Source organism: Sciurus carolinensis, chromosome X (genome assembly GCF_902686445.1).
Source record: "Sciurus carolinensis chromosome X, mSciCar1.2, whole genome shotgun sequence".
In the NCBI taxonomy this organism is placed as follows: Eukaryota; Metazoa; Chordata; class Mammalia; order Rodentia; family Sciuridae; genus Sciurus; species Sciurus carolinensis.
Genome location: NC_062232.1, coordinates 40,384,316 through 40,401,249, shown reverse-complemented (window position 1 = coordinate 40,401,249; position 16,934 = coordinate 40,384,316). Strand labels below are relative to the sequence as shown.

At 51.2% G+C, this 16,934-nt stretch overlaps 2 protein-coding genes across 10 annotated transcripts in view; both read left to right on the top strand.

Annotated features, from left to right (window-relative positions):
- Window positions 1-969: 969 nt before the first annotated feature.
- On the top strand, window positions 970-13,537 carry Kcnd1 (potassium voltage-gated channel subfamily D member 1). 5 transcript variants are annotated; one of them, XM_047535644.1, is made up of 7 exons: window positions 970-1,259; window positions 2,575-3,817; window positions 6,338-6,500; window positions 6,603-6,686; window positions 6,775-6,873; window positions 7,132-7,382; window positions 9,469-11,176. In XM_047535644.1, exons 2-7 carry the CDS (start codon window positions 2,697-2,699, stop codon window positions 9,701-9,703), a joined length of 1,953 nt encoding a protein of 650 aa, XP_047391600.1. In that variant the 5' UTR covers window positions 970-1,259; window positions 2,575-2,696; the 3' UTR covers window positions 9,704-11,176. The 5 variants fall into 5 exon arrangements, with proteins under 5 accessions (XP_047391600.1, XP_047391599.1, XP_047391603.1 ...); XM_047535643.1 differs by having other exon boundaries at window positions 1,445-3,817; XM_047535647.1 differs by lacking the exon at window positions 970-1,259 and adding an exon at window positions 13,443-13,537 and having other exon boundaries at window positions 1,271-3,817; window positions 9,469-9,704.
- Window positions 13,538-13,626: 89 nt separating this feature from the next.
- Window positions 13,627-16,934, top strand: part of Otud5 (OTU deubiquitinase 5) — a 28,445-nt gene continuing 25,137 nt past the window's right edge. The window contains exon 1 of one of the 5 annotated variants that reach the window (XM_047535650.1): window positions 13,627-14,925. In XM_047535650.1, the coding sequence (XP_047391606.1) occupies window positions 14,332-14,925 (594 nt within the window). In that variant the 5' untranslated portion in view covers window positions 13,627-14,331. The remainder of the gene's footprint in view (window positions 14,926-16,934) is intronic. The other 4 variants (XM_047535648.1, XM_047535649.1, XM_047535651.1 and 1 more) reach the window with 4 other exon arrangements.

The window sequence follows — 16,934 nt, the reverse complement described above, 5'->3', positions numbered from 1 at the left end:
GGTTGGTGAATGGTTAGTTGGTTAGAGTGAATATACAGAAGGATGAGTGAGTGGGTGGTGGATGGATTAGTGGCTAAATGGACAGGTGGAAGGGTGAATAGAGTAATTGCTTACATAGATGGGAGGATGGACAAATCAAGAATGTGATAAGTGAGCAAATGGAGGAATCCAATGGGTTGGTAAATGGATCAGGCTAGACTTCCTAGGTTACCGAGCCCTCATCACCACACAACTTTATTTACTTAAGATTAGGAATTCTCTGTGTGCAGGTTCTGTGCTTTCACATCATTTCAATTAATGCTCCTCCAAATGACACTGTCAAGTGGGAATAAATCCATCCTGACAACAGACGAAACAATGAAAGTCAGTTCTCCAGAACACAGAAAATGTGGCAAAGTTGAAGTTTGAACCCACCCATGCCTGCCAGAAGGCTCTCCATACTCAGCGCTCCTGCTGCCCAGGAGCAGAGCCCTCTAGAGGATGTGGTGTGATTTGCAGCCACTGGATGTGCACAGATAAGGGCTCCTGCCCCCTTGGCGTGGGACCTCCCCGGATTGGGGGGTGGGGCCTGAATTGTCCCTGTCTGCTCTCCCCTTATCCCTTATTTGATATCTCAAAACAGTGGGAGATGCATGCTCCAGTCCCATGGTGGAGGTTTAGAGTTGGGGCTGTGACACTCCTCGTAGGGGGTGACTTTGGAGGCTTGTCCATGTAGAGGGAGGGGGACACCCCCTGCCAAGAACTCTCCCACCCCAGTTTCTGCCCTTCCACAGCCTGGGGGGCAGGGAGGGGACACAGCGCTGCATCATTCCCCATGGCACTCCGCTCTGGGGCCATTAACAGACGCCTCCCCATCGATCGGATCTGCTAAGTGCTGCTGATTCAGGCGGGTGGGGGTGGGGGCCCCTGGGGGCAGAGGGGGTAGGAACTGGGCAGGAAGAGGGGGGAGTCCAGGAAGGAGGTGGGGAGAACTGGCAAAGCTCCCTGCCACCCCCATTTTCCAGATGACGCGACTGAGGCCCAACCAGCTTTGTAGGAGGCGGAGTCTCCCCAGGGTCCCTCTCAGGCTGCCCTAGGGGAGGGGGCTCTGGGAGCCACGAGGCCCCTCCCTGCCTCTCCATCTCCCGGCAAGCTCAGAGGGGCGGGGAGAGAGCCGGAGGAGGAGGAGAACTCGGGCAGCTCTGCAGAGGGGGCCAGCAGCTCCGGTGTTTGGTACCCCTAGCCCCACCGCTGTTGCTGCTGCTGCAGCGGGGACACAGGTGAGGACGGCCCTATGGGGAGTGGGAGGGGGCCGCCAAGCACTGTCCTTGTCCTTCCCTGGTCCAGCCCCCACACCCTAGCCCATCCTGGGACAGTCCCCAGGGATCCCACTGGACCTTGTCCTTCCACAGCCTCCTTCCAGGGACCCAACCCCCTCCCCTGCCTGTGCCGCCTTCCCTCCTAGGCCTGGCTGTGGCTGCTTTTCTTCTTCTTCTTCCTCCTCCTCCTCCTGCCGCTGCTGCTGCTGCTGCTGCTGCTGCTGCTACTGCTGCTGCCTAGCACACACCGCCAGCCCCTCGGGGTGTGGTTTCCCCAGACCTGCCCCCATCGGTGGGACCCAGCCTCCCCTGCCTGTCTCCTGCAAGGTCCAGCAGCCCCCCCTCCCTGGAGACACACCCAACTCCCTTTCAACACCCCACCCTTTTTTCCAACCCATTTTTGAAGGAAACCCCTTCCTTTTAGTCTTTTTTGAGATTCCCTGGGTTCTCAGGGGTTGTGCCCAACTTCGGTCCGATTGAATCCCTGCACCTTGGGGTTCCCCAGGCCCCTTTTCCCTTCTCCCAGAACTCTTTAGAGTGTGAGCCAGGATTCCTCTGCCCCTCCAGATACCTACCATCCTCTTACAAAATAATCCAGTCCCATAACTACCCCTTTTGCTATCCTATTCCATTTCCAGCCCCACTAGGGGGCCCTCACCTCTTCTGCTTTCCCTAGAACTCCTGTAAAATGTAGACAACACCCCCCAGGCTATTCTTGGCAGCTCTAGGCACTCCCAAGACACTTTTCAGCCTCTTTACAACCTCCTGGCTCTACAGCCACCCTTGAGAAGCACCATCCCCCTTTTCAGATCCATGAGGTTGCTTAACCCCCCTTATCTTTACCTCAGAAATCCTGAGGGTGTGGACGACCCTCCTCACCTTTCTCAGACCCTCTAGAACCAGCCCCCAGGCACACTCCCTCTTTCAAGACCTCTGGTCCCATTTGTACCCCTCCGGATGCCCCAATTTCCTCTCCAAACTGGCTAATGGGTTCCAGACCTTTTTTTACTTCCCTGAGAACTCTTGAGAATGTTGAGAGCTCCCCACTTGTTTTTTCACCCCTCTAAACACCCCCAGATATCTCTCAGGCACATGCTGACCTCTCTAGAATCATTTCAGTCTCTTTAAACCTGAGGATCCTTCTTGTTCCCTCTGGCCTCCTCAAGCCCTTATCAGTCCCTCAGGACACCACCAGGGCCCCTTCTAGACCCTCTAAATGTCCCACAAGCTCCTGCCCATCTCTCTAGCTCCTCCTGGTTCCTCTTGGCCTCTCTAGACACCCCCAGTTTCCTTGTCCGGGTGGCCCAGGGCCTCTCCAAGTCCCAACCATCCTGGAGACAGCCACATTCTCCTAAACGCCACACCCCCTAAGTCTCCGTGGGCCTGGGGAGCCGCAGGATGGCCGCAGGAGTGGCCACGTGGCTGCCCTTTGCTCGGGCGGCTGCTGTGGGCTGGCTGCCCCTTGCCCAGCAGCCTCTGCCCCCAGCGCCAGGGGTGAAGGCATCTCGAGGGGATGAGGTTCTGGTGGTGAATGTGAGCGGACGACGCTTCGAGACCTGGAAGAACACACTGGATCGCTACCCAGACACCCTGCTGGGCAGTTCTGAGAAGGAGTTCTTCTATGACGCGGACTCTGGAGAGTACTTCTTTGATCGCGACCCGGACATGTTCCGGCACGTGCTGAACTTCTACCGAACTGGTCGGCTACACTGCCCACGCCAGGAGTGCATCCAGGCCTTCGACGAAGAGCTGGCCTTCTACGGCCTGGTCCCCGAGCTCGTGGGCGACTGCTGCCTTGAAGAGTACCGGGACCGCAAGAAGGAGAATGCAGAGCGCCTCGCTGAGGACGAGGAGGCTGAGCAGGCCGGTGATGGGCCCGCCCTGCCGGCAGGCAGCTCACTGCGGCAGCGGCTCTGGAGGGCCTTCGAGAACCCGCACACGAGCACTGCGGCGCTGGTTTTCTACTATGTGACTGGCTTTTTCATCGCAGTGTCAGTCATCGCCAACGTGGTGGAGACCATCCCGTGTCGTGGCCCTGCAAGGCGGCCACCAAGGGAGCAGCCCTGTGGTGACCGCTTTCCGACGGCCTTTTTCTGCATGGACACGGCCTGTGTACTCATATTCACTGGAGAATACCTCCTGAGGCTCTTTGCTGCCCCTAGCCGTTGCCGCTTCCTGCGGAGTGTCATGAGCCTCATCGATGTGGTGGCCATCCTCCCGTACTACATTGGGCTTTTTGTGCCCAAGAATGATGATGTCTCTGGTGCGTTTGTCACCCTGCGTGTGTTCCGTGTTTTCCGAATTTTCAAGTTCTCCAGGCACTCCCAGGGCTTGCGGATTCTGGGCTACACACTCAAGAGCTGTGCCTCTGAGCTGGGCTTTCTCCTCTTTTCCCTCACCATGGCCATCATCATCTTTGCCACTGTCATGTTCTATGCTGAGAAGGGCACCAGCAAGACCAACTTTACGAGCATCCCTGCTGCCTTCTGGTATACCATTGTCACCATGACCACACTTGGGTGAGTGCAGATCCTGTGCTGGGAGCTGCACAATTACACTCACCTTTTCTCTAAAATTGGAAAGGGTAGATGAATAATCTCTCTTTTTATTTTCTTTGTGCTGGAGATCCAACCCAGGGCCCTCACACATGCTAAGCACATGCTCTACTACTCTTTCTCTCATTTTGAGCTTGAGTTTGCCCATCTGTAAAACTGAGGGAGTTGGACTTAATCTTCAAATCCAAGCTCTGGCCAGCCTTGATTTTCCAGGTCAGGAGACTTGTATTCAATGATTGTCTTAGCTGTCTTTCTGTTGACATTTTCTCAAGCACCTCAGTTTCTCCCTCTACAAAGTGGGAAATAATTATTCCCTTCATCACTTAGAGATAATTCAATGACATCATGGTTGCAAATGTTATTTGAATGTTTCTGGCGCAGGATACATAGATATGGGCTTCCTATCAACCCTTTTTTCTTTTTTGGTGGGGGTGCCAGGTATGCAGCCCAGGGCCTCACATATGCTAGGCGAGCACTCTACCACTGAACTACATCCTAACCTTTTTTTTTTGTTACCACAGAGTGAACTCAGGGGTGCTTAACCACTGAGCCACATCCCCAGTCCTTTTTATATCGTATTTTGAGACAGGGCCTAAGTTGCTTAGGGCCTTGCTAATTTGCTGAGGCTGGCTTTGAACTTGTGATCCTCCTACTTCAGCCTCTGGAGCCACTAGGATATATGTGTGCACCATGGAGCCTGGCTACCCCAACCCTTTTACAAATATTTTCTTTTGTGACAGGATATCTAAGTTGTCAATGCTGGCATTGAGTTTCTGATCCTCCTACCTTGGACACCTGAGTAGCTGGGATTACAGGAATGTGCCACCATGCTTGGCTTCTTTTCCTTTTTGAGGATCTGTGTCCCCAATCTTCTAGAATAGTCTGACATGTAGAGTATTACCTCTGTGGCTTTGTGATTCCTTGATGTTTCTCAAAAGGTATTTTCAGCATTATTATTATTGTTTTAACTGCTAGTCCATTCCTAAGAGGAAGTGAAACTATCCTCAAACTTGCAATCCTCCAGCATCAGCCTCCTGAGTTGCTGGAATTATAGACATGCACTACTACTCCCAGACCTCATGAGGTTCTCTCTTTTTTTTTTTTTTTTGGTACAAAGATTGAACCCAGGGGGTACTTAGCTACTGAACTATATCCCCAGCCCTTTTTATTTTTTATTTTGAGACAGGGTCTCATGTTGCTTAGAACCTTGCTAAACTGCTGAGTCTCACCTGGAACTAGCCATCCTCCTGCCTCAGCTTCCTGAGTGGCAGGGATTACAGGCATGCACCACGCTTCCTGGCCCTCATGAGGTTCTTAAAGGCATTGTCTAAGTCAGATGCTGTGATCCTTCTTTAAGTTTCCATCAGTGGGATTAAATATAATGTTGGTGCCTTATATCGGTTGGATGAATGACTGAATGAATTGACCTTGCTCAGTGTCTTAATAGAGGTACAGAAAAATTGATTTGGGGTTTCTAAGGAGTAGAAATTAATTCTGTTTGAAGGTTTGGGATTGGATCAACAAAAAATATTGAGCCCTGACAGTGAATTGGCACTGAGTATTTTGATGCCTTTTATCCTATTTAGTCCTCACACCAATATTGTGAATGTGGATGGCTGCCTGTGTCTCATAGTTGAGACACAGTCTGAGATGACACATCACAGAACCTGAAATGGCCAAGTTGGAGAGGCTTTGGAGCACAGTCCTGAATGCTTAAAATGAGTCAAAACACAGAAATAAGGAAAAGTCATCCCAGGGCACAGCCTGAGCAAAGGCCTAGAAACTGAAGACTGCAGAGGCCGAGTTTCTGTAGAAGAGATCTGGTTGGTCCCGTGGTTAGAACAAAAATGTGCTGTGCGTGATCCTGGGCAAGTCTGCCATGGAATGTCTCTGAGCTTCATTTTCCCCCTCTGTGAAACAAGTCAGTAAGGTTGAGTCTGTTGTACCTCCTGGGGAGGCGGGTGGCATGGAGGAAGGCAGGGGCAGTTTCAAGGTTCCTCCCTACATTTTCTGGTAGGAGTTCAGTTTCAAGGCTTCTCCTGGAGGAAATCAGAAGGGGTCCTACTTAGAGAACATTGAAAGACAGGCAAAACCAACAGAATGCTCCTTTGATGAAACAAAGCTTCTCAGGTGGCTTGTGGTAGTGGGACTCTGTCCCCAGGGAGCTACATTTATTGCCTGTGACTTCTTTGGTCTCCCATGTGCTTGATATTATTAGATTTCCAGCTAACTTGGCTATCCAGTGCACAACTCTGATGGGGGCAGCAGATGGTAGAGACTAAAGGCCAGCTCTGTCTTATTTGACCCCCCTCACCGTTGGCTAGAGAGGTTATTCTCCAAATTTTGCAGAGCAAGAAACTGAGGCTAAAAGAGTCTAAGTGCCTGGACAGGGTCACAGAGAATCAGGGTTGGATGGGATGGAGTTGGGGACAGAGAGGTGGGTGGGCACTTTTCCTGACTTTGGCCTACCTACCCTTCCCCCAGCTACGGAGACATGGTGCCCAGCACCATTGCTGGCAAGATTTTTGGGTCCATCTGCTCACTCAGTGGTGTGTTGGTCATTGCCCTGCCTGTGCCAGTAATTGTGTCCAACTTTAGCCGCATCTACCACCAGAACCAACGTGCTGATAAGCGCAGAGCACAGCAGGTAACTGCATCTTGAATCTGAGCACCTCTTATTCTTCACACCCCAATCTAGGCTACACTTGGGCTCACCCACCTGGTCCTTTGTTTTCTTTTTTCTCTGTAGAAGGTGCGCTTGGCAAGGATCCGGTTGGCAAAGAGTGGAACCACCAACGCCTTCCTACAGTACAAGCAGAACGGGGGCCTTGAGGTGGGTAGGGGCCCAGATTGGGTTTGGAGGTGAGAATTGATGTGAGGAGGGAGGTGCTGACCTTCTCTCTTTGCTCCACCCACTCCAGGACAGCAGCAGTGGGGACGGACAGGCGCTGTGTATCAGGAACCGTTCTGCTTTTGAGCAGCAACATCACCATTTGCTACATTGTCTAGAGAAGACAACGGTGAGACCTAATGAGAGGTGATATGGCAGGAGGGAGGGGGTCCCTCTGCCACCAAGTCAGTCCCTTCCTGAGATGGGAGGCTTACTACTAATTGTGGAAATCACACAGGACTTCCTGGGAGAGGCTGAGCATTGAAGGGTGGGCAAGGGAAGGGAAGAGAATGATTTCCAGAAAGGAGTGAACAGCCTGAGCGATAACCTGGGGTTGGGACTAGCTCCCATGGGGTGCCCTGTGACCCTGCCTCCTTTCTGCCCACAGTGCCATGAGTTCACAGATGAACTGACATTTAGTGAGGCCATGGGAGCTGTCTCCTTGGGTGGTCGCACCAGCCGTAGCACCTCTGTGTCCTCCCAGCCGGTGGGGCCTGGCAGCCTGCTATCATCCTGCTGCCCCCGCAGGGCCAAGCGCCGTGCCATCCGCCTTGCCAACTCTACTGCCTCGGTTAGCCGTGGCAGCATGCAGGAGCTGGATACACTGGCAGGGCTGCGGAGGAGCCCTGTCCCTCAGAGGTAAGCACCCATCCCCTAACCACAGCTGGAGAGGTGCAGTTTGGGCCAGTGGGTTTGAGATTTCATTACTTAAGGCCTACCAAATCAGGCTCATACTCAAACTCCTCCATGTGGGGAGCTTGGGCTTAATCTATTTGGAACTCCTCCATTCTTCATTACTTCTATGAAATATTTATTAAGCAACCAGGCATGGTCGTGCACATGCCTGTCCTGCCAGCCACTTGGGAGGCTGAGGAAGGAGGATTGGGAGTTCAAAGCCAGCCTCAGCAACTTAGCAAGGTCCTAAGGAACTTAGTGAGACCCTATCTTTGAAGATATAAAAAAAAAAAAGGCTGGGGATGTTGTTCAGTGGTTAAGTGCCCCTGGGTCAATCTCTGGTAGTATTAAAAAAGGAGTAAGGTTGTAGCTCATTGGTAAAACTACTGGGATCAGTCCCCAGCAGCAAAGAAAAATAAAAAAGTGACTGGGGATATAGCTCAGTGGTAGAGTGCTTGCCTAACATGCTCAAATCCCCAGGTTCAATCTCCAGCACTGACCAAAAAAAAAAAAAAAGAAAAGAAAAAAGAAAATGAAATCCTTGTCCTGGGCTCAGGATGTGACAGTGGTAGAATATTTACCTGGAATACAGAAGGCCCTGGATTCCATCTCTAGCACTATGAAAAAAATTTGCCCTTTGGGAACTTACATTCTTTTGTGAGACATTAACAAATATACAGATCATGTAGTGTGTCAAATATGTAAACATCAAGAGGAAAAATAAATCAGGGATGCCAGTTAGAGGGCAGAGTAGCAGTAATGCAGTTTGTTTTTTATAAATGTATATTATTGTTGTTGTTATTGCTATTATTATTATAACTTCAGTAATGGGATTGAACCAGGGTCTCACACTTCTAGACAAGTGCTCTACCACTGAGACACACCCCTGTCTGATGCAGTTTTTTCTTTTTGGGGGGGTGGGGGTAACTGGGGATTGAACTCAGGGGCACCTGACCTCTGAGCCACATCTCTAGCCCTATTTTGTATTTTAATTTAGAGATAGGGTCTCACTGAGTTGCTTAGCACCTCGCTTTTGCTGAGGCTGGCTTTGATCCTCTTGCCTCAGCCTCCCAAGTCACTGAGATTACAGGCATGTACCACTGTGCCTGGCTCTTTGTTTGTTTGTTTTGGTGTTGGGGATTGAACCCAGGGGCACTTGACCACTAAGCCACATTCCCCAGCCCTTTTTTAAAATTTTTAAATTTTGAGACAGGATCTCACTAGGTTGCTTACAGCCTCACTAAATTACTAAGGCTGGTTTCGAACCTGCAACCCTCTTGCCTCAGACTCCCAAGCCACTGGGATTACAGGCTTTCTTCACCACACCCAGCTGTTGCAGTTTCAGTAGTGTGGTCAAGGAAGGCTTTACTAAGATGGCAACTGTGTCAAGGCCTGTAGGAGATGAGGGAGCAAGCCATGCAGCTAACTAGAGGAAGAGCTTCCTAGCAGAGTGAACAGCCCATGTGAATGCTGCAAGGAAGCTGCCGTAGGTGCAGTGAATAAGGGGCAGAGTGGCAGGCTGACAAGTTGGAAAGGGATGAAGACGTGATTATGTAGATTCTAGTGTAGACTCCTGCAAGGACTTTGGCATTGTTAGACATAAGAATAAGAATACTTATGTGGACTGGGAGTATAGCTCAATGGTAGAGTGTGTGCTTAGCATGCACAAGGTCCTAGGTTTAATAACCTGCACCACATACCAAAAGTGTGTGCATGTGTGTTTGTACTCATGTGCTCATCATGATCCATGCACTACTCTGAAACACTGCTCTGAAAACTTTGTATCATTTATTCTCATTGAATCTCCACAACCCCTCAATGTAGGGAATATTAATAATGCTGTACTACAGTTGAGAGGTTCAGTATGGTAAAAGTGGGATCAGACCTTGAATCCAGAACCAGCTGAATCCAGGGCCTCTCCACCACAATTATAGATGCAGGAGAACACTTAGCAGGGAGCCAGTGGGTGCTCAATAAGTGCCACAATTACTATGACAAGTATCAAGATGACTTTTTAAGAGCCTTCCATCTTCCCTATCCCTGTCCGCAGCCGCTCAAGCCTCAATGCCAAGCCCCATGACAGCCTTGACCTGAACTGTGACAGCCGGGACTTTGTGGCCGCCATTATCAGTATCCCCACCCCTCCTGCCAATACACCAGATGAGAGCCAACCTTCCTCCCCTGGTGGTGGTGGTGGCGGCGGCAGGGCCAGCAGCACCCTCAGGAACTCCAGCGTGGATACCCCCTGCCTCCTCCCTGAGACTGTCAAGATCTCTTCCCTGTGAAGTATGGGCCTGCTCATGCAGAGGGCCCTCTTCTTTCTTGGGGAGTCTTTTCCAAAGCCATATTTTGGGGAGGCAGAGAGGGACAGGCCTGGGGACCCCTTCTGCCCCCTTCTGAGAACTATGCAATTGAGTTTTATGGAATGGTCCACCTGGGGATGGGAAACGTCCCCTGTCCCAGACAGTTTTCTTGGTGGGAGCTGTAGCACTGGACTTCCACAGGCCCCTAGCCTCCTTGCCCCAATACACACTGGGAATGGCCCCTCTCCTCCAGCTGGTCTCCTGCATGCTCCTCCCCTTGGGTCTTTGGAGGTAGGTAAAGTTCCTGTCTAACATCTGAGCTCTGGCCTGACAAAGAGTTGAGATTCTGTCTTCTCTCTGACTGGTCTGTGGAGGTTTGGGGTTCAGAGAAGAGTACCATCACTTCTGATCTGACCTCTAAGAGAGGTTTTCTCTCTACCGGGCCCAACAATTCCCCAATTCTGAAGCTTGGAATGTAATTATGGGCTTTGTGGGCTGTGGCCTTAGCAGTGACCTGTCACCCCTGGCCGTGGTTGAGGGGTCAGGCTGCCTCTCCCAACATACAGATAGCACAAATACCACCGCATCCTTCCCTGGCTGCTGGAAATGGGTCCCTGCCACACTGTTCTCTGCTGGGTCCCCAGCAAACTCTAGCAATAGCAGCTGCTGCCGTGACAATATGCAAAGCCTCTGACCAGTTTGCTGCAGCATTTATATCTGCCCTGATCAGATGGGCCACCTCTAACTACTTACTCCTTCTCTCTTCTCTGGTTTGCTTCCTTCCTGGGTTGGGCTAGAGTCTGGTCTGGCTGAGATAAGAGCCTGGCAGCCAGCAAGAGCTGGGCTGCATTAGGTGATCATGGACCAATGCCATGTTCTTGGGCAGGAGTTCCATCAGGGGCTGAGACCTGGGTTGTTCTGAACTCTGGGAGGTGTTGGAGGCAGGAGGAGATTCTTAATCATCTTCTCCATGGTAACTCCTTTTCACATATTCTCTCTTCTCCCTCTTGGGTCACCTTCCAGAACTCTGCTCTTGGGCTGAAATCTGGCATCATCTCAGGTTCCCTGTCCCCAGCACTGTCCCTGTGGAGCTGGCGGCTGACAAAGATGTAGTTTCCATCAGTCAATAAAACCTGAGAGGAGAGATGAAGACTGAGCACTTCCCGACTCTGTGGGTTTGGGGGCTGGGTTGGAATGGGTGGTTGAAAACACTCTGATCTTACTTCCTTGCAGAAGTGGAAGGGCTGGTGTGGGAGGTGGACAGCTGGTGATAAGGATCTAGAAGAAATGAGAGAGGGTGGTTTAAAGAGTCAAATCTACAACCAGTGGGAACAGGCCATGGAGTCCTAAGACATTGCCCTTGGCCATCATCTGCTCCAGCTCCCTCATTCACAGATGGGGAAAACAAGATTCATATCAGTACAAAGTTTCAGTGGACTTTGTATCCTGACAGCAAACCACATCAAATTTAACCCTAAAAAAGCATCTCTCAGTTTGGGAAATTTCCCTTCCTTATGGGTATTTCCTACACTCTTCTGGGCTACTGGCTGCACTAGGGTAGTGTGACTGAGCTCCACAGAGCACCAAGAAGACAGACCTTATATTCAGGTCAATGTGTTCCAATCCCTAGATGGGAGAATCACTTAACCTTCTCTTGTGCTAGGTTGCTAATCTGTGAAATAGAGACAATTCATTTATTCATCAAATATTGATTAACTGCCCATCATGTGCTAGCCCTAGGGTACAAAGATGGACAGAATAGACATTGTCTCTGATGTATAGAGTTGAACATGGAAGGCAGTTAGGCAATTACAACACAGTGTGATAGAACTAAGATGAAAGCATTATAGAAACATGTAGACAGCAGGGGAGCAAACAAGGAAGAAGTTGAAGTTAGCCAGGCAAAAGATGAAAGGCTGGACATATAAGCAGAGGGAACAGCATGTGCAATGACCTGGAGGTTAGAGAGTGAACTTGGGGCCTTCAGAGAATTGAAAATAGTTGTCTGGCTGGGGAGGGGAGGAAGGAGGGAGAAGAGAAGCCAGATCACAAAAGGACCTTGGAAGCTAGGAGACAGATTTTAGAAGATGATGGAAACTCCTGAAAGTGTAGAAACAGGCAAGTTATGATGAGGTTTGTGTTTTAGAGGGTCATTTTGTCTGTGGATGGTGAATTACAGAGAATTCTCTGATGAAGAACAGTGAGGAGGCTTTTGTGGTGGCAGGGAATGGTGGCTTGGATCAGAGTGATGGAAGCAGAAATGGAGCATCAGAAATTGGAAGGTAGAATGGGCAGTATTTGGGGATTAATAGCATGTAAGTGTTGGAGAAGAGGAAGTGATCAAGGTTACAGGCATGTGCAACCATGCCTGGCTTGTTTCTCTCTTTCCTCCTTTTTTTTTTTTTTTTTTTTTTTTTGATGGATCTTGCTAAGTTGTCCCGGCTGGCCTCAAACTTGGGATCCTCCTGCCTCAGCCTCTTGAGTAGTTGGGATTACAGGCATGTGTCACCATGCCTGGCTATGAGTTCACTTTTAATTTTAATTTTATTATTATTGTTTGTGGTGCTGGGGATTCAGCCAGGGTCACTTTGCCACAGAACTTCATCACCAGCCCATTTTTAATTCTTTGAGACAGAGTCTCAATTGCTAAGGGTCTTGCTAAATCTTAGAAGTTGTGATCCTCCACCTCATCCTCCTGAGTCTCTGGAATTACAGGAATGTGCCACCACACCTGGCATGAATTCAGTTTTAGATGGGTAGTAGAGAGTAGGATATGTGGTTCTGGATTGAAATGACCATGAGAAGATTCAATGTAATGTGCACAGGCATTTGGGACAAAGCCCTAAACACAACAGTCCCAGTGAATGTGAGTCCCCTCTTCCCATTAAGTCTCACAAGCAGAAAACACCACTAGGGCTCAATTATTACTGCCACCTCTTTGGGAAGAACTTCTGTTGGGGTCTGCACCTGAAGGAAGGTTAGGTGGTACTCAGAAAAGGTTTACGATGGTTTTCCTTTAAATCAGGTGTGTGGCTTTGCTCTTAAGAATGGCAGGGAGCCCTCACCTCTCACGATGCCTTTCTTAGTTTATGAGCTCATTTGAACTCCATAACTATTTCCTAAGGTAGTCTGGACAGACATTTCCCATTTTCCAGATGGGTAATCTCAAGAGACAATGATTTGCACGAGGTCACACAGTTTATAATGGACAATCTGTGCCCGAAACTAAGGTCTTCCTGACCCCAAAAGGCTGGGATCGTCACACTGTACCACCATGCACTTTTTGAGCACTTTCTATACGTAAGGTACAACACAAGACCATTTATGCACGAGTCTCTGATCCGGAAATTGGAATTACTGTCATTTTACGGAGAAGCAGAAATTTAGAATTGGGTGGGTGTTAAATGAATTACTAAATATCACTGACTGGAAGGACAGAGCTAGGATTAGCCAGTAGGGCTCTAGCCGCTCAATAGAAGGGATTTTTGAAGCCCCACTGCAAGACGCTGGCTGGTGACAGAGCTAGCTCATAAACATTTACTCGACCTAAGCACACTCAATTTTAGGGAAAACATAAAAGAGAGAGGGAGGGAGGGTTGTGCCGCGCCTGCGCACTAACCACAGAGGCAGAGAGGTCAACGCGAGGGCGAGAGGGCGGAGATGCCAGAGAAGGCGTCTGTTTCACAAACACCACTGTCCCCACGGTGCATTCCTGTTCCAGGGTTGGCCTGTCTGACGAGAGTGACGGCATCTCTTAACGAATCACCGCAGGGCTCATCTTGTTGCCAGGGTGAAGTGACGCCCGCCTCTTCTGCGGAAGAAGACTCGCAGGTGGGTGGGACTGGAAGTGACGTTACAAGGGATTGCTATGCTCTGGGAGTGTTGATATTTTCCAGTCAGTCTCGCCGACTGCGTTCAAGTTGGAAGCCTGGAGGGGAGGCGTTCTTGTTCGCAGGACAGACTATGCTGTCCTTTCAGAATACCCATGCCTGCGCGTCAGAGCCTCGCGGAGAGAAGTGAAGAGCAGACCCGGACCAACAAGGAGAAAGGCTGGGAAAAAGGGTGCCGACTTTGAAATTTGAGACGGAGGGCACGGGAGGGCAAGCGCTAGCTTCCGATTGGCCCGCAGGCGTCATCGAGGACCCACGCAGCTCCTTCGATTGGTTGGTGTCTGCAATTGTTGTGGCGGCGGCGGAGATTTTGCCCACGTAGTTCCGAGCAAGGGGCGTGGCTGTGCTTTGGCGCGCGTGCGCAGCACCCCAGGGCCCCACCCGGTAGTTCAAGAACCTGCGAGGGGGCGGGGCGAAGAGGTGCTTGTTTTGGTTCTGTTTCCTTTGAAGCAGAAGGCCGGAACAAGCAGCAGTAAACTCATTGGACTTGGAGAGAAGGCTGGGACAAACTCGCCGCTGTGCCTTCGTCTGGGACTTCACATCCGGGTTCTCCGGGCGTGACTTGCGCACCGCCGACGGTTCTCGAACCGGTGCCGCGATCTCTTTATCCGGGTCTCGCTGTTCCCGTCGTGCTTCGCGCACTACAGGAGCCCCCTCATCCGGGTTCTCTCCCGGCGTGCCGCGCGCCGGGTTTGCTGGGGGGTACTCGGCGGTGCCGCCATGACTATTCTCCCCAAAAAGAAGCCGCCGCCTCCCGACGCCGACCCCGCCAACGAGCCGCCGCCGCCCGGGCCGCTGCCCCCGGCGCCGCGGCGCGGCGGGGGTGTGGGCGTGGGCGGCGGCGGCACCGGCGTGGGTGGCGGCGATCGTGACCGTGACTCGGGCGTCGTAGGAGCCCGTCCCCGGGCTTCACCACCACCTCAGGGCCCACTACCGGGGCCTCCGGGCGCTCTTCACCGCTGGGCGCTGGCCGTGCCGCCCGGCGCAGTGGCGGGCCCTCGGCCACAACAGGCCTCACCACCTCCTTGCGGGGGTCCAGGTGGTCCAGGCAGTGGTCCTGGTGACGCGCTGGGTGCAGCAGCGACGGGGGTGGGCGCGGCGGGCGTGGTGGTGGGTGTGGGCGGTGCCGTGGGCGTGGGCAGCTGCTGTTCTGGGCCTGGGCACAGCAAGCGGCGGCGTCAAGCTCCTGGGGTTGGCGCGGTTGGCGGGGGCAGTCCAGAGCGTGAAGAGGTCGGCGCAGGTTATAACAGTGAGGACGAATATGAAGCAGCTGCTGCACGCATCGAAGCCATGGACCCTGCCACCGTCGAACAGGTAAGGACTGGATGGTGAGGGTGGGCATATATGTCATATCGGACCCCCAAACTGTGAAGGAACCAAGGGACCTAGGTCCTCTTCCGGGATCTGACCATCTTCTCTGGCGGAAGAGACGTGAAAGGTCCTTTTCCTTCCCCTTCTCCCCCGCCCTAGGAATTGAGTTAGACGCCCTAGATTAAGGGGAGGGGTGTGTAGTTGTCATTCCAAGGTTCTGGGACCTCATCTGTAAGACCAGTAGGTGGAAATTCCCCAAGCGTCACAGGCAGGATGGGGTCCTTTCTGAGGGAGGGGTCAGGGGCTCAGGACTTCTCAAGGGATTTAGGTCTATGTGCAGTGGTTTGAGAACTCTTTTTTTTCCTCTGAGGTAGAGATAAGATTTCCTTCTCAAGGGAACTCAAATAAGGTCCTGACCTCATAGCAGGTCTGGGCATCCCCAAGGAATGGTGAGCCTTTCAAGATTCTGTGACGTTCTACATAGAGGACAATTCTCTTATCTCCTTTGTAGTATGACAGGACCACTTAACAATGGGGACCTGAGACCTCTTCAGCCTACTTTCAGGGACCTTACACTCCCTTTTCTAGAATTAAGGGCTTCTTGCACACCCACACACACCTTAGAGGTATTTCCTGAGGTTTCCTCCAGATATGTAAGACTTCTCTCAGGGAGATCAGATTTTTCTCCCCCTTGAGATCCAAGATCTATTCTCTCCTTGGGGATAAGGACCAACACCAGTACCCAGAGATTAATTGGTTTATCTCTTTTTAGAGTGACAAGGATCTTTTTCTCCTCTCAGTGGTCTGAGACCTTTCTCTAGAATCTTAAGCTTCTTCTAAGGGATGGGATCTTGGTTTCCCACCACTCACAGGTCTGAGCCTTCAAGAGAGTGAGACTCAAAGCTTTGGATTCTGGGGCTAAGGTCCTCCTGGTGAGGGTTTTTAAAGAATCTGCGGCTTCTTCAGAGGCCTGACATGCCCCAGCCAAGATTCCAGGCAAGAGGAGTCATGTTTTTTTTTTTTTCTTTTCAGTACTGGGGATTGAATCTAGGGGCACTCTACCACTAAGCTACATGCCCAGTCCATTTGACTTTCTATTTTGAAACATGGTCTCACTAAGTTGCTGAGGCTGGTCTCAAACTTATGATCCTCCTGCCACAGTCTCTTGAGTACCTGGGATTAAGGTGTGCAGTGCCACATCTGGCTACAAGATGAGTTCTTTATGAGACCTTCCCCCTGAGGAACTATTGTCTCAGTGTTCTCAGGGGTCTGAGGGCCCCACAAAGATGTGAGACCCTTCTGCCTCAATTATAAGGACTGAAACACACCTCGGGGACTTAACATCCCATCTTTTTTTCTGTATCAGGGGTCTGAGCTTGTCAGGGACCTCTGTCTTGGGAACTCCAGTCTGAGACCACTTCTGAGGACGTGGGCCACATAGGGTCCCAGGAGTGATATCTGAGGCCACCCTACAGATATAAACCTGCCTTCAAGGGCCTTTTACCCACTCTGCCAAGGACACCTGAAGTTTCCTTTAGAGATAGGAGACCCACACATAACCAAGTGACTGTTTTGTCTCCATAGGTAAGGTCTGAACTTCCTGAGGGAACTTGAGGTACTTCTTATGGTCAGGACAACTCTCCTCACCAGAACTGTGCCCTAACACCCTTCCTATGAGGCGTGGGTATAGAGGCCCAGACAAAGAGGGACCTGTGTCTCTCCCCCAGGTCTGTTGCCACCTTAGGATCTAAGACCTAAATCTTCCCTAAGGGTACTGACTCACTGACCTTAGACAACATGTATATATCGTCCAGTCGTAGGGGCTGTTAAGAGCTTAAGGTTTCCTGCCTTGGGATCTTGGGCCTGGTTCCCACTCACCTCAGGGAGGTGGTTAGATTGGAATTCCAAGAAGTCTGAGCTTCTTCCCAGAGGCCTGAACCATTCCCCTCAGGGACAAGGTATCTTTTGCCTTAGGTACTGAGGCTTGACCCTCCCCCACTTGGTCATGAGGC